The 16,252-nt window shown below is 50.3% G+C and overlaps 1 protein-coding gene across 2 annotated transcripts in view; it reads left to right on the top strand.

Annotated features, from left to right (window-relative positions):
* Acan (aggrecan) overlaps positions 1–16,252 on the top strand; it is a 65,055-nt gene that overhangs the window by 44,161 nt on the left and 4,642 nt on the right. Inside the window, exons 12-13 of one of the 2 annotated variants that reach the window (XM_087901262.1) lie at positions 1,453–5,424; positions 13,896–14,009. In XM_087901262.1, coding sequence (XP_087757388.1) covers positions 1,453–5,424; positions 13,896–14,009 — 4,086 coding nt within the window. The remainder of the gene's footprint in view (positions 1–1,452; positions 5,425–13,895; positions 14,010–16,252) is intronic. The other variant, XM_087901263.1, reaches the window with a different exon arrangement.

Genomic DNA, 16,252 nt, shown 5'->3' with positions numbered 1-16,252 from the left:
GGTTCTGGAGCATGCCCTGAAGCAGTGCACACTAGACCCACACACCTGCCTGCAATGGAATGCCCGGACAAGGGTGGGAGTCTGATGGGTGGCCTTGAACTCACTGTATACCCCAGGTAGGTCTCCAGCTTGCAATCCTCCTACCTCAGCCTCCTTAGTAGCCTGGATTACATACAGGTCTGCACAACCAAACCCAGTTATAAGCTGTTTTGAAAAATACCCACAAAAATAAGACGGGAGGGGGATGTAACCATATTTAAAATGGAAAGGCTGTTTTGATTTTCTTCTCTACTCTTCAGAACCTCTGTACTCATAGGCACCTCAGCTTGGAAATGAAGGCATCTTTGTACAGGGCACCACCTGGCCCTCCTGGCCTGGAGATGGGTTCCCCCACTCCCACAACACCATCTTTGTTGAGAGGGCTAGGGAAAACACCCCGTAAGCTTAAACATCCTGCTTCTCTATCAACAGAAGAATAGGGTAGGGACTTGGAATTTGCTTGTTGACCAAGAGCCCAGGAGATGCTGAGGATGATAGCCCAGAGACCACACTGAAAATCATGAGTTAGATATAAGGGATAATATGGAAGCATTTGGGGGAGGGACTTGGTTTTCTTCAGTGGTGGCCCCCACGTCCACAAAATCCCACAAAGCACACTTCATATAGCCTGTGACCCTGGGGGTGTAGAGGGAGCTTCCCACGCCCCTCTCCTCCTTCTAGCTATTTACCTGCTGTTGTGGGATTCTTTACTCTTCTGGCTCTTTGAGGGGCCTGCCACCCAGCTCCAAAATAAATCACATGGAAACTTATTCTTAGTTATGAATGCCTGACCTTTACTTGGCTTGTTTCTTGCCAGCTTTTCTTAACTTAAATTATCCTACCTTTTGTCCCTGGGATTTTATCTTTCTCGGTTTTTGTATACCTTTCTTGACTTCTTTCTCTGAGATTTGCTGTGTGTAGCTGGGTAGCTGGCCCCTGATCTCCTCCTCTCCTTGTTCTCTTGCTCCCTTTTCTCGTTTCTCCTTCTAGTTATCCTCTCTGCCTGCCAGCCCCTTCTATCCTTGCTCCTGCCCTGCTATTGCCGTTCATCTCTTTATTAGGACCATTGGGTGTTTTAGACAGGCACAGTGACACAGCTTCACAGAGTTAAGCCAGTGCAGTGTAAACAAGAGTCACACACCTGAAAATAGTATTCCCCCAACAACCTGCCCTTCCTTTTTCCTTCCTTCCCTCTTCCTTCCTTCTCCTGTCTCTTCTTCCTTCATTCCTCCCTCCCCTTTCTGCCTCCTTTGCCAGAACACTTAAAACATATCCCTTAGCGGTCGTCTGGCGTGTGCCTGCACTCTTGGAAGATGTGTTTTGTGGGAGGGAGGCGTTCAGATCCACGTGTGACTTTGAAACGAGCAGAGTTCACCGTCTCACACGTCACCTTGGCTGCCTTCCTTCCTCCAGGGATCCCTCCCACGTGGCTTCCCACCACCCCAGCTGCAGAGGACCACACTGAAATCCCCTCTGCCACTGAAGAGCCCTCTGCCCCAGGAGTGCCTTCCACCTCCGAAGAGCCATATACAGCATCACCTGCATCGCCACGTGGGACAGAGCTGCCAGGTTCTGGGGAGGCATCAGGGACACCTGACCTCAGCGGTGACTTCACAGGCAGCGGAGGAGCTTCGGGACACCTTGACTCCAGTGGGCAGCCATCAGGGACCAGTGAAAGTGGACTTCCCTCTGGTGACCTTGACTCCAGTGGCCTCAGCCCCACAGTGAGCTCAGGCCTGCCAGTAGAAAGTGGATTGGCCTCGGGGGATGGAGAAGGAGTGGAGCGGTCCCGAACTCCTACAGTTGGCAGGCTGCCCTCTGGAGGGGAAGGCCTAGAAGGTTCTGCCTCTGGAACAGGAGACCTTAGCGGACTGCCTTCCGGAAGGGAAATGATAGAAGCATCTGCTTCTGGAGCAGAAGATACCAGCGGGCTTCCTTCTGGGGGAGATGGTCTAGAAACTTCCACCTCTGGTGTAGAGGATATCAGTGGGATTCCTACTGGAAGAGAAGGTCTAGAAACATCTGCTTCTGGAGTAGAGGACCTCAGTGGATTTCCTTCTGGACATCCAGAAACATCTACCTCTGGAATAGAGCACATCAGTGTACTTCCTACTGGAGGAGAAGGTCTAGAAACTTCTGCTTCTGGGGTGGAAGACCTGAGTGGACTTCCCTCGGGAGGAGAAAGTCTAGAAACATCTGCTTCCGGTACAGAGGATGTCACCCAGCTTCCTACTGAAAGAGAGGGTCTAGAGACTTCTGCCTCTGGAGTAGAGGATGTTAGTGGACTTCCTTCTGGAACAGGAGGTCTAGAGACTTCTGCCTCTGGAGTAGAGGATATCAGTGTGCTTCCTACTGGAAGAGAAGGTCTAGAAACTCCTGCCTCTGGAGTAGAGGATGTTAGTGGACTTCCTTCTGGAACAGGAGGTCTAGAGACTTCTGCCTCTGGAGTAGAGGATGTTAGTGGACTTCCTTCTGGAACAGGAGGTCTAGAGACTTCTGCCTCTGGAGTAGAGGATCTTAGCAGACTTCCTTCTGGAACAGGAGGGCTAGAGACTTCTGCCTCTGGAGTAGAGGATCTTAGCGGACTTCCTTCTGGAACAGGAGGTCTAGAGACTTCTGCCTCTGGAGAAGAGGATCTTAGCGGACTTCCTTCTGGAACAGGAGGTCTAGAGACTTCTGCCTCTGGAGTAGAGGATCTTAGCGGACTTCCTTCTGGAACAGGAGGTCTAGAGACTTCTGTCTCTGGAGTAGAGGATCTTAGCGGACTTCCTTCTGGAACAGGAGGTCTAGAGACTTCTGCCTCTGGAGTAGAGGATGTTCATGTGCTCCCTACTGAAGCAGGTCTAGAGACTTCCGCCTCTGGAGTAGAGGACATCAGTGTGCTTCCTACTGAAGGAGAAGGTCTAGAAACTTCCATCTCCGTCAGTGGGATTCCTTCCGGTGGAGATGCTATAGAAACTTCTGCTTCTGGAGTAGAAGGTGTGAGTGGCCTCCCTTCTGGAAGAGACGATCTAGAAACTTCTGCATCTGGAGTGGAGGATCTTGATCTTTCTACCAGGGAAGGCCTGGAAACTTCTGTCTCAGGAGTAGGTGTTACTGAGCCTCCTTCTGGAAGAGAGAATCTAGAGACCTCTGCTTCTGGGGTAGGTGAGGACCTCAGTGGGCTTCCTTCTGGAAAAGAAGGCCTAGAGACCTCAGCGTCTGGAATTGAGGACCTTAGTGGGTTGCCCTCTGAAAAAGATTTGGTAGGTTCTGCTTCTGGATCCCTGGACCTTGGCAAGCTACCTTCCGGAACTCTAGGAAGTGGCCAGACTCCAGAAGCAAGTGGTCTTCCCTCTGGATTTAGTGGTGAGTATTCTGGAGTGGACATTGGAAGTGGTCCATCCTCTGGCCTGCCTGACTTCAGTGGACTTCCATCCGGATTCCCGACTGTCTCCCTAGTGGACAGTACCTTAGTGGAAGTGGTCACAGCCACCACCGCCAGTGAACTGGAAGGAAGGGGAACCATCGGCATCAGTGGTGCAGGAGAAGTGTCAGGGCTGCCCTTCGGTGAGGTGGACAGAAGTGGGGACATCAGTGGTCTCCCTTCAGGAACTGAACTCAGTGGCCAAGTGTCCGGGTCTCCTGATGTCAGTGGAGAAACATCTGGATTTTTTGATGCTAGTGGACAGCCATTTGGGTCTCATGGCGTCAGTGAGGGAACATTTGGGATTCCTGAAGTCAGCGGGCAGCCGTCAGGGATCCCTGACACCAGTGGGCAGCCATCAGGGATCCCTGACACCAGTGGAACATCTGCAGTGACTGAGCTTAGCGGACTGTCCTCTGGACAACCAGATGTCAGTGGAGAAGGGTCTGAAGCTCTCTTTGGCAGTGGCCAGCCCTCTGGAATACCTTTTGTGAGTGGAGAAACCTCTGGGCTTCCAGATCTCAGTGGGCAGCCCTCAGAGTCGCCAGTGTTCAGCGGAACAACACCCAGTACCCCTGACCTGGTTTCTGGCACCATGAGTGGCAGTGGGGACTCTTCTGGCATTACATTTGTGGACACTAGTCTTGTTGAAGTAACGACCCGTACTACACTTAAAGAAGAAGAGGGCTTAGGATCTGTAGAAGTCAGCGGCCTCCCTTCGGGGGAGACTGATCTATCTGGCACATCTGGGACAGTAGATGTCAGTGGACAAACTTCTGGAGCAATCGATTCCACTGGACTCCCATCCTCAGCTCCAGAATTCAGTGGCCTCCCGAGCGGAGTAGCTGAGGTCAGTGGAGAATTCTCTGGAGTCGAGACTGGGAGCAGCTTGCCCTCGGGAGCATATGATGGCAGTGGACTTGCTTCAGGTTTCCCTACTGTGTCTCTTGTAGACAGAACTTTGGTGGAATCTATAACCCAGGCTCCAACTGCTCAAGAAGCTGGAGAAGGGCCTTCGGGCATTTTGGAACTCAGTGGTACCCATTCTGGAACACCAGACATGTCAGGGGACCTTTCTGGGTCTTTGGACCTAAGCACACAGAAGTCTGGGCTGGAACCCAGCACGGAGCCCCCGAGCTCTCCATATTTTAGTGGGGACTTTTCTGGCAGCACTGACGTAAGTGGAGAATCCATAGCTAGCACAACCGGCAGTGGGGAAACCTCAGGACTTCCGGAAGTCACTTTAATCACCTCTGAGTTAGTGGAGGGTGTGACGGAACCAACCGTTCCCCAGGAACTTGGCCAGGGGCCTTCTGTGACGCATACTCCCGGGCTCTTTGAGGCCAGTGGGGAAGCCTCAGCCTCTGAGGACCTTGAAGGAGCTGTGACAGACTCCCCTGGGTCTGGGATAGAAGCATCGGTCCCAGAAGCAAGCAGTGAGTCATCAGCTTACCCTGAGGCTGGAGCGGGAGTATCCACTGCCCCTGAGGCCAGCAGTGAACTGTCTGGCTTCCCAGGTCCACATGAAATCACCTCTGCCTTCCCTGCAGCAGATCTGGAGGCCACAACCTCGGGCGCGGAGGTGAGCAGCGGCGCCTCGTGGACCTTTCAGGAAGGCACCAGGGAGGGCTCTGCTGCTCCGGAAGTGAGTGGAGAATCTCCCACTACCTCCAGTGTAGACACAGACACTTCAGGCCTGCCTTCTGCCACTCCCGTGTCTTCGGGAGACAGGACTGAAGTCAGCGGAGAATGGTCTGGTCACACCTCAGAGCTGAATGCCGTCAGCAGTACCACCCTCCCGGAGTCTGAGGGGGCCCAGCCTACCCAGAGCACCTCAGAGAGGCATCAAGAAATCGAATCCCCAATCCCCTCATACTCAGGAGAGGAGTCCCAAGCAGCAGAAACAAGCATCTCCCTAACAGATGCCCCCACCCCCTCTTCTCCAGAAGGGTCGGGGGAAACAGAGGCAGCTGCTGCAGGTATGTTTGTGGTTGCTTTCCCTTTAACTGTGTTTGGGGTGTGAGCAGGTTTAATTCGGAAGGAGGGGTGGGACCTGTAAAGTTCAGAGGTCAGCTGGGCAGTGTCAGAGAATACTCTGAACTGCTCTGAGCCTTATCCATGAAGCAAGAACAGTGCCAGAGAGGATACAGATGTGAGACAAGGATCCAAGCACTGAGCTTCATGCCATGCTCACAGCAGGGATTTGTGGAGAAAGGGAGACTTATTTCCTTTGGGGTTAGCTGGCCTTCCTGGGCGGTGGGTTCCACCATCTGTGCTCTGCACAGGGAGAGCGTCCCTATTTAGGCAGTGATGGAAATCACCATACCTGTCCCCACGTAAGCGTGAGATGACAGAGTAGATCTGCCGGTGGCATTCATGTCCGAATATGTGTTTTGAATGGGGGTAAAGCCGTCACAGTCTAAGGGACTGGGAAGTCTCACTCTGGCTCTGTCCTGACCTTAGCCTGTGGTCCCACCCCACCCCAGCCCCCCAGGACTCGCTATGCTGTCACCGTGCTTCACCTCCACCCCCTCCCAGGCTCCAAGCTCCAGGAACCCTAGCCTTGGGGACACTTGATCCTCCCACCATAGCGACAGTTTTCACCGTCAGATAAAAAGCACCCCACACGTTAGGACCTGAATGTACAGGAAGGCAGAGTAGCCAGGAGTGAGCTGACTCAAAGCCCTCCTCAAGTACTTGGAGGACCTCATCCCCCTGCTATGAGGGCTCAGAGGCTGTTCTGGTCTCCAGGCAACTGGGTTCTTGATACCCACTCATCCTCTAGGTTCTGTATAGAGGAGCCCTATGGCCCAGGGACTGGACACATGAGTGCAACCCACTGGCCACACTGGCACACGTGTCACATAGGGAAGCCCTCATTAGCTGTGAGGGTATAGTCAGGTACTAGACAGACTGACTCCTGCAGTCTCCAGAGGGGGACTCATGCAGAAGCTGAGCCAAGCCAAGGTCAGCTGGGAAGAAGAGGTAGTGAGAGACAGGAATAGAAGGCATACGTTAGGACTGGAGAGATGGCTTGGTGGTCAAGAGCACTGACTGTTCTTCCAGAGGACCCGAGTTCAATTTCCAGTACCCACATGGCAGTTCACACCTATCTGTAACCCCAGTTCCAGGGGATCTGACACCTTTATACCAATGCACATAAAATAAAGTTAAGTAAATTATTTTTTTTTAAAAAAAGAAGAAGGCACACGTTAAACACAATTCATCTTTCTGGAGCATCTAATTGAGATGTTAGGAGAAAAAGTCAAGTTCAGCAATACCCTTGGTGAGTAGTCTTCCATAAAGCCATCGGTTGTCTTGTGAGTAGAAACCAAAAGTATTCTAAAGGTAAAAATGAGACTTCTAGGACCGAGGAAATGGTTCAGTCAGTGAAGAATTCGCCGTACAATCATGAGGACTTGAGTTCAGATCCCTAGCACCCATGTAAAAACCTGGGTACAGTGGTACCCATCTTACCCCAGCCCTGGCCAAGGGGGATACCACAAGAGGGTCCCTAGATCTCACTAGCCAGTTAGCCCGCTAGTCTAGCCAAATCGGTAAGTTCCAGGGTCAATGAGAGACCCTGTCTTAAAAAGTAATGTGGCAAGCCATAGAGGAAGACACCGTCAGCCTCTGGCTTCTACCACTCACGTTCACGCATGCATGCACACGTATGCACATACCCACATGAACACATGCATACACCACACACACACATACACACACACTCCCACATATCAAACAAATATATGCAAACCTACAGACTTCAAAGAAATGTTGAACTTGGAGTGAATATCAGTTGAGCAGACAGACACTCCTCTGCTTTGGTTTAGCATTACTGATGGGAGCTGTCTCTCATCATAAAAGCAAACCCCACCAGAAGAACTCCTGTAGCCCTCCGGGTTTGGGTGGGATCTAGGTCTTCTTTACGCCCATCAACTTAGAAATTTGCAGCTGTGACCAGTGGCATATTTCCCATGGCCTCCCATCACCTTAGGGCAGTGGTTCTCACCCTTCCTAATGCTGCGACCCTTTAATACAGTGTCTCATGTTGGCGACCCTCCCTAACCATAAACGTCTTTCATTGCTACTTCATAACTGTAATTTTGCTACTGTTATGAATTGTAAATCCTTGGGTGACCCCTGTGATAAAGAGTTGTTCGAGGGCTGGAGAGATGGCTCAGTGGTTAAGAGCATTGCCTGCTCTTCCAAAGGTCCTGAGTTCAATTCCCAGCAACCACATGGTGGCTCACAACCATCTGTAGTGAGGTCTGGTGGCCTCTCCTGGCCTTCAGGCCTACACACAGACAGAATATTGTACACATAATAAATAAATAAATATTAAAAGAAAGGAGTTGTTCGACTCCCACAAGGGGTCACAACCCATAGGTTGAGAACCACTGTGCTAGCGGCTATACCTGTCTTTGAGTGGGCGAGGAAAGTAAGCAGGGATCACCTGATTGGAGGTAGCTCCCCGAAATGAGGTTCTCAGGTTCCACCTGCCACCGTATGGACGCTTCTCGTCTTATCTCCTCAACAGCAAGTGCTCCCCAGGACCTTCAAGCCCACACTCTTGGATTAAGTCCCTCCCCAGTGCTCTTGTCCCTAGCCTCTCCCTACTAAGGCTCTCATAAAGGGGCTTTATTCCTGAGACACACTCAAAATGGAGAAATGAATCCTAGGGCAACCCAACTACCTAGATTTACCTGACGGCCACAACTCAAGCCTCAGCAGCCTTTACATCAAACACAAAAGATTCTGTATGCTTGACACCTCGCTGTTTAGTATACCCTCACATATAGTGAACATGCTTCATACTTGGCACATACAAGCTAAATATGCATGTGTGTGAACATTAGGTAGCTGTCTACCCAACTCTTCCTCTCATTGAACAGAGAGTGTGGGCTTTTCTTACTGTCCAGGGGACAATATTTCCTTAAGGCCCTAATGACTATGTGGCCAAACCCCTCTCTACCTGGTCACCCCATTCTCAGCAACTCCTTCCAACCTGCAAAAGTCACAAGCAAGACTTGTGACCTCAGTTGGGCACAGTGGTGTACAACTATAATCTTAGCTCTTGGGAGGCTGAGGCAATAGGAGGAGCCTGAGCTACAGAGTGAGGTTCTGAGGTGAGGGACCTAATGTCCTCTGCAGCCCTAAGTTAGTAAAAGTCAGTAGCAATAGAATTTATTCTTCTTCTCAGTTTAGTGGCTCTTACCTATAATCCCAGTCCCAGCAATCAGGAAGTCGAAGCAGGAGGACTGCCAAGAGTTCCAGGCCAGCCTTGGCTACAGAGTGAGACACTGTTCCAAAATAAAGGAAAATAAGGAAGGAAGAAAAGAGGAGACCTTAAAAAATCACTGTAAGGACAGCCTTTCCAATCACCCGTACCTTCCTTCACTCTCTGTCCCCACTGCTGGCACCTCAGATCCTTCCAAGGGCCACAGCTACCAAGATGCAACATTATCCCTCTGAGATTTGAACACCCAGGACATCCTCTCCCAAGGAGAGGAACTGGATTTAGTTCTAACAGAAAACATTCAGTAATGACTGCCACCTTGCTTCGTCAGTATTCTGTCTATACACAAGTTCATATAATAATTTATTTTTATTTTATGTTCGTTGGTGTTTTCTCTGCATGTACATCTGTGTAAAGATGACGGCTCCCCTGGCATTGGAGTTCAGCCAGATGTGAGCTGCCATGTAGGTGCTGGGAATTGAACCCCGGTCCTCTGGAAGAGCAGTCAGTGCTCTTAACCACTGAGCCATCTCCCTGCCCCTGCTGTGAACAAGCTCTTGATAAGTTAATAATCAGTACTTCTGACTTCAGAATAAAGATCTAAAACTGTGTGTGTTGATGCAAACTAAAACCTCAGTATTTAAGAGACACTGAGGCAGGAGGATCAGAAGTTCAAAATCATCCTGAGCTACAGAGTAATTTGGAGCTAGCCTAGGATAAATTAAACCCAATCTCAAAATAGATATAATAATAATAACAACAATAATATAACAGTAATAAAAAACATCGGCTTCATGAATACTCAGATTCTTAATCTGGTCCAGTTAAAAATTAGCAGACTCGGGGCTGGTGAGATGGCTCAGCAGGTAAGGGAGCTTGCTGCTAAATCTGACCACTTGAGTTCAATCCCCAGAACCCACAGGGTAGAAGGAAATAACCATCTCCACAAGTTAACCTCTGACCTCCATGCTCATGCCATAGTAAGCACCTCCCCACCACATGCGCGCGAGTGCCCACGCACATGCACACACACGCACACATTAATTAATTAAATGTAGCAAAACCCAGCACCCACTTCCTACCTTATGACTGATGGCAAACACACAAAGTAGGCTTCTGGTTGGAGCCTCCATCTCCAAGCTGCTTGGAATCACCTGGGGAGCTCCTGACACAGCCCCTGCCTGAGCTCCACCCTGAGCTGTTCTGAGGCTGCTGGTTGATCCGGAGAGGAACTCCACCACTTGCACCTTTTAAAAAGTCTTTTGAAAATAATTAACTACTCCAATGGCTATAAAGTGCAGCCACGGTTGAAAAATACTTCTCTAGCCAGAGTTCATATCTGTTTTCTCTATGCATTCAAGGCTGGCCTCGAACTCACGGCAATCTCCTAACCTCAGCCTTTTAAGTGTTAAAATCACAGGTGTGAGACACCACACCTAACAAATAGATATAGCAATAATATAACATAATGATATAACAAATGTAATACTATATCCCTCCTTTGACTTCATTTCACCAAAAAGCCCACAAGCAGATCGTAACTATTTTAGCTAGCAGCTCACTGACTTGAAAAAGCAGCATAGTTGAAGGTACATTGAAGATCAACTCTTAAGGCTAGAGAGATGGCTCAGAGGTTAAGAGCATTGACTGTTCTTCCAGAGGTCCTGAGTTCAATTCCCAGCAACCACATAATGGCTCACAACCAACTGTAATGAGATCTAACATCCTCTTCTGGCCTGCAGGCATATATGCAGGCAGAGCACTGTAGACATAATAAATTTTAAAAAAACTTTTAAAAAGTCAACTTTTAAACTATAGAAGACTTGAAATGTACGAATACTAATAGCCTACTTTTAAATGTAAAGCCCATTCTTTTACAGTGCAAATGGAGACTGATAGATAGACTTCTATCATCCTTCTCCCTTCTGTGTGAGATGCCCAACCAGAAAATCAAAGTCAAAAAGTACTTATTACAGTCAGAATTCTTTATTGTCTGTACTTGAGAAATCTCCATCCTTGTCTCCGAAAAGCTAAGTCCAGGGTCATCCACTGCGACTATACAGGCTTTGCACCGAGTATCTTAAAGAATGCCGTGGGTATCACAGGGGTTTTGTTTGTTGAGTGATAAATCGTTCAGTTGTCACTTGAGGAAAACCACCTGATGTCACTTTCCCTTCAGCATTTTCCATTATATATATATATATATATATATATATATATATATATATATATATATATATATCTTGTTCACTTGGAGATCATGAACTCTGATTTAGGCCAAACCTAGATGAGACCAACTCAAAGCAGAAGCCTAGCATTTCTGAGTTAGACACCAAAGGATTTACAAGCCTGTCTCCTTCAGGTGTTACTAGGAGGTCCCCAGTTGTTACTTTCCCAAGTTAGAGACATTGCTTGGAGGCCTTGCTCAAGAAGCACACCATGCCCCGCCCCCATCCAGTGGCCACACACAAGTTCCTGGGAAAGGAAGCATTACTGGTAACAAGATGGTGACAGTCCAGGAGCCAGGGCTCCCTTCACCTGGGGCAGAGACTCAGCTTCCTGTTTCATTTCCTGCCTCTTCTCCATCTCTCTCAATTCGTCTCCTAGACTTGCCAACATGAGCAACCCATTTCGCTTGTCTCCCTGCCGCCAGAGGCAAAATAGGGTCCACACCACCACACCGTGGGAACCCTGTGGAAAGGGGGCATCCACAGCATCCACTCTTACCGGACGTTGGTCCCCTCACTTCCTCTCTTCTTCCATTAAGACTGCCATCCCCCAGGGTCATCCCTCCCGACACCTGCTACTACCTTGTCCAGAAACCCCTAGAAGGTCTCAACTACTTCTCTTAGTCCCAATAACCAGTAGATGTCCAAACACCTGGCACAGAAAGAGCTGTGTGGCCAGGGCCAGAACGGCTCTTGCAAGAAGAGGAAGAGGAAGTGAGGTGCTCACCTCTCCCAAGAGCCGCAAACACTCGTTGGCCTCTCTAAAGAACACCCATGTAATACCGTTCTCGGGACTGTGGTTCTTCATCATCTTGGTGTCCAGGACCCTGAAACAGCTCTCTAGCTTCCTACCGTGACCAAACACCACAACTTCCTGTGTCCCGGGCCAGATGAGAGCCCTCCCTAAGCTTTTGAGACACCTAGAAGCCACCTGGCCTGGCCTCCACCAGGCCTTTCCTGCCGTTTATCTCATGGTCCAGCCAAGGACCCAAGAGTTGATGTCTGGCTCTTTTACCCTGAGGCCACCCCATCCCCGCTCTGTACAACTGCTTTAGCGCCTCCGTTTGCTTAACCCCCTCGCCCTAGTGCTTCCCATCTCCCTTAACGAAGCCAATGGACAAAAGAGAACACCACTAGCTTTCCTGAATCAGGAGAGCCGCCCCCCAGCTTCCACTATGCCCACTGACCTGACCTATTGCTGCTACTGCTGCTGCTGGGAATCCTGGTGCATGCTGGGAAACCAAGTGCATGCCGGGATTTCAGTCAGTTCCTCCATGCATTTTGGGGTTGCTGGGAACTGTGAGTTTCTAATCCATGGCGTGTACTTCTTGAAACGAAGCGAAGAACTTTGTAGGAAGAGAAGAGATGCCAAAGACGTGGAGAAAAGGAGCAACACGGGTTGAGCAAGGTACCTGGGAACTAGGGATTCTTGGGTCACAAATGGCATAGACTTGGCCAAGACAATTCAGAGCCTGAAGATCCAGAGGCAAGTGCATTGACCATCCTAGCACAGGACTAACATAAAGGTCTAGATTGCTATTATAGGCAGCAAGACTTAAGTCCTTGGATGAGTAAAAGTCCTACTCTGAAGTCAAAGATCTGCCAGTCCCGAGGAGACCATCCATCAGCATCCCCTTGGATCCTGGATCTCAAGTAAACATAATTGCAAGTACCAAGAATTAGCCTCTTCCAGGTTGGAAGTGTAGCCCAGTTGACAGAGTACTTGTCTGGAAAATGTTCAAAGCCCTGGGTTGGATCACCAGCATCACGTAAACCTGACACGACGAAGCACCAACAATTTCAGAACTCAGGAAGTGGAGACCAGAGAATCAGAAGCTCAAGGTCACCCTTCAAAAGACAAGTTCAAGGCCAGCTCCGAAGTTACCTTATGAAAACAACAACCCCCTCCCTCAGGCCTCCTAGATTCCCAGAAAGGGGTAGAAAGACAAGTCTGAGAGGTTCCATTCTCACTTTGACTAACCGTTGATAAGTTGGGGCAAAGGTCAAGGATTTACAAAACTGAGTCTTGCAAAGAATGTCTTGGAGCCAAAGAGCAGAAGGGGAGAAGAGTGGCTGAGACAGAGGGGTCAGGGCAACTGCCTGAAGCTCGGCCTGGTGATGGGTCTGCATCCTCTAACTGAGCATCTAGCCAGCCACTCACTGAGCCAGCTTCCCTTGCTGGCCTCCCTTGGCCAGGATGGGTGCCCATCTAGAACTTACGACTCACTGAAGAGGCCCACCTTTGGAGGCTTTGAGCTGGAAAGAGGTCACAGGGGAAATGTTGAGTGGGGTTTTGTTCTCTAGCCCACAAGAAGGACTTAGGTTTCATTTTCATAAATACCCTTGAATCTTACTGAAAATAATGACATTTACAACCCTGGAAATCTAATGAGTCTCCTGCAAAAATCCTATATGGCCATTTCTTCAGGGCTCTATACCCTTCAGACCACTTCTAGATGGCACTTTCTAGAACACGGGATTGTTCTCTTTTCTGTATCTCACAACAATAGAGGAAGAAGGCAGGAGAAGCAAGACTTCTCACCACCCTTTAAGAACTTCACTTCCAATTTCTTTGCCTACCACCATGTCCACAGCCAGTTCTGGCCTCCAACTCCTCGAAATTATTCATGGAAGAAGGTATCGTGAGGGAGCTTCATTCTCGGGCTCACAAAAGGCATTTGGCCACAGAAGTACCAGATCTCTCCAACCTGAAAAACTATTTCCAAGGCTCCAAGTTTGCCCATCAAAAATCCCAGACATCCAAAGAAAATTGTTGGGATCATTGGTTCAGCAGTCCAAGATGGCGACCGCGGCAGCAGTGGAGGCGGTAGCAGCAGCAGCAGCAGCAGCAACAGTTCTCAGGAAATCCAGCCAGGCCCCTCCCAGCCTCTGGAGAGCAGCAGGGCTGGCCACTCAATAATAAAGCCGTGGAGCTTGTGAATTGCCAGCAGAGGTCCTAATGGTGGCCCTTGGTTTCTTGCAGACATTGATGAGTGCCTCTCAAGCCCTTGTCTGAATGGAGCCACCTGCGTGGATGCCATCGACAATTTCACATGCTTATGCCTTCCCAGCTACGGAGGGGACCTGTGTGAGATCGGTAGGGCCGTCTCGGCTTCAGCTAACGTTACTAACGGCTGCACTCACTCCTCCTTCCTCACCCTCCTCCCTAACCACAGGTTCCAGGCCTGGACTGGAGCCCCCAGGTCTGCCCGGAGCACCATTCTGGGGGACACAGCTGAGAAGTCTGCCCCCCGATTTTCATCGCTTGTTCTTGCTCTTTCCCCACCTCTGAAATGTTGGCTGATCTGACCGCAGGAGAGATGTACACTTTGGAAACCGGGGCTCAGGGAGCCGGGCACACACTAACCTTTTCCAGGGCTTGTGGTCTTGCTGATGTGACCACAGAGCTCAGTGCATGGGTCCTCACTAGTACGACACAACTGATTCTGTGCATCTGTCATGAAGAAAGGGATGGGTAGGAGCGGTGGGTTCTTGCTCTACTGGTGGCCATGGATCTTCTCAGCACGTTCGTGGGCACTGTCTACCTTGCTGTGTTCTCTGTGGGACTTTCATGTTCTTTCCATGTCCCTGGGGAGCCACAATGCTGCGCTAACTGAGCTGTCATCCTCCTCTTCTCCTGGCATGGGTGATCTTCCTGAGAGGACCGTGTCGCCAGTATGCTCCAATCATGCATGAACAGGGACCGTGCATGCCATCCTTTCTCGGTCACACCGCGGCCCACACTCCCTTTCTTGCTCCCTTGTACACAGCAAAAGGCTAGTCCACAGAGCAGTCTCGTTGCGAGGCACAGGAGCTGAGTTTCCTCGCATGGGCCTTGCCAACACCTCTGCTCTGCACCAGTGGGCCAGGGGTCCGAGGCAGAACCAGGTTGACCCCCAGTATTCTCACTGATGGTGCATCGTGGGCTCCTGCCAGCTCCTTGGGTCTCAAGCCTTCCCAACACAGAAAAAGAGGTTTGAGGCTTCAGGATGCTGGTAGCAATGACTGGAAGTGTACACAGGCTCTGAATGCTTTTCAGTGAACTCTTGTTAGAGGAACTTCCAGAAAGTAGTAGACACTCCTTAGAAATCTCCCCTTGAGTCTGAACAGTGTGGGGAAGTAACAAGACTTGCTCATTCCTTGGCGGCATTGACCAGGGTACATGCTGATGCGGGCACTGAAGGTTTCTGTAATAAGAGGCTGGGACAGTCACCTTCCCTGCGGCCTCCCGCCTTCTCTCATATACCCCCAAGAAGTCAGGTGCATGGGGTCTCAGCTAGGCAGGAATAGAGAACACAAGGATTTTCCCTCCAGGATGCCATACAGACAACAGCTTGGGAACTCATCTGGGAAAGGGAGACTGCTGTGACATCCTGATAGACCAGGAAAGTGGTTCCAGAGCCACCCAGCTGGGCCCCAGGCCCAAGTGCCCAGCAAGGCAGGGCTCGGTTGCAACCTGGAATGCAATGTCTCATGGGATCTTGTGCCTTGTTTCTGGTGTCACTGCTTTTTCCCGCCTTTTCGGAAGTCTGTCTTATCCTCACAGCTTCCGCTGGCATGGTCCTCCCCAGCCAGGCCCAGCTCCCACCCTCTCTGAGCCTACCTGCCCAATTTAGTCCTCAGGTTCTGAAGTGGCCCAGGGCCTGGCGCACAGGCCCAGGGATGGTACCTTGGTCTCAGTGCCGAGCATCCTGAGGCTTCCTTGACCTCTTTCCAGACCTTTATCTCCTCCCTTGTGGAGGGCACCGGTAGCCAGAGGGCCCTCTCCCTCCTGGCCTCTACTCTGCTTCTTTCTTCTCTAGCTGCTGGTTTTCCGTTCCCCTTCTTTTCCGAGCCTTGCCAAGCCCCCCTTAGCCCAAGGGAGACTCCTCCCCTCAGGGAAATTCCCCCCCGTCCTTCCTAGACCAGCCAAACTATTGAAACCACCTAGTTGGGAAGCTACCACACATCCTGAGATATCTCTGACAACTCCCTGGGCCCCAGGGTCCTCCCGTCCACATGGAGGCTCTAGGCAAAGAAATGCAAAAGGAAAAATGTAAGCTTCCCTGTCCAGAGCTCCATGGACCAGTTGTTTTAGCTACTGGTTCTCACAGAGGAGAGGGAGTCCTGGCTGGAGGCTTCTTTCCAGCCCTGAGATAAAAACCCTTCCACCAGAGTCAAGCTACCCTCATCCCCGTGTTGCCACCAAAAGCAGTTAGCTCACAATCACCTCTCCCAGGTTTGATGAGCTGGCTCCAACATATCCCCACCTCTGTACCTGAAGACCATCCCAAGACTCCAAACCAGGCCACCTTCCAACACACAGCACCTGCTGCAGATAAAACTGCGTCTCCTTTCTTG

This window comes from Myodes glareolus, chromosome 24 (genome assembly GCF_982192425.1).
Source record: "Myodes glareolus chromosome 24, mMyoGla1.1, whole genome shotgun sequence".
NCBI lineage: Eukaryota > Metazoa > Chordata > Mammalia > Rodentia > Cricetidae > Myodes > Myodes glareolus.
This window is presented reverse-complemented; position numbering and strand designations above follow the sequence as displayed.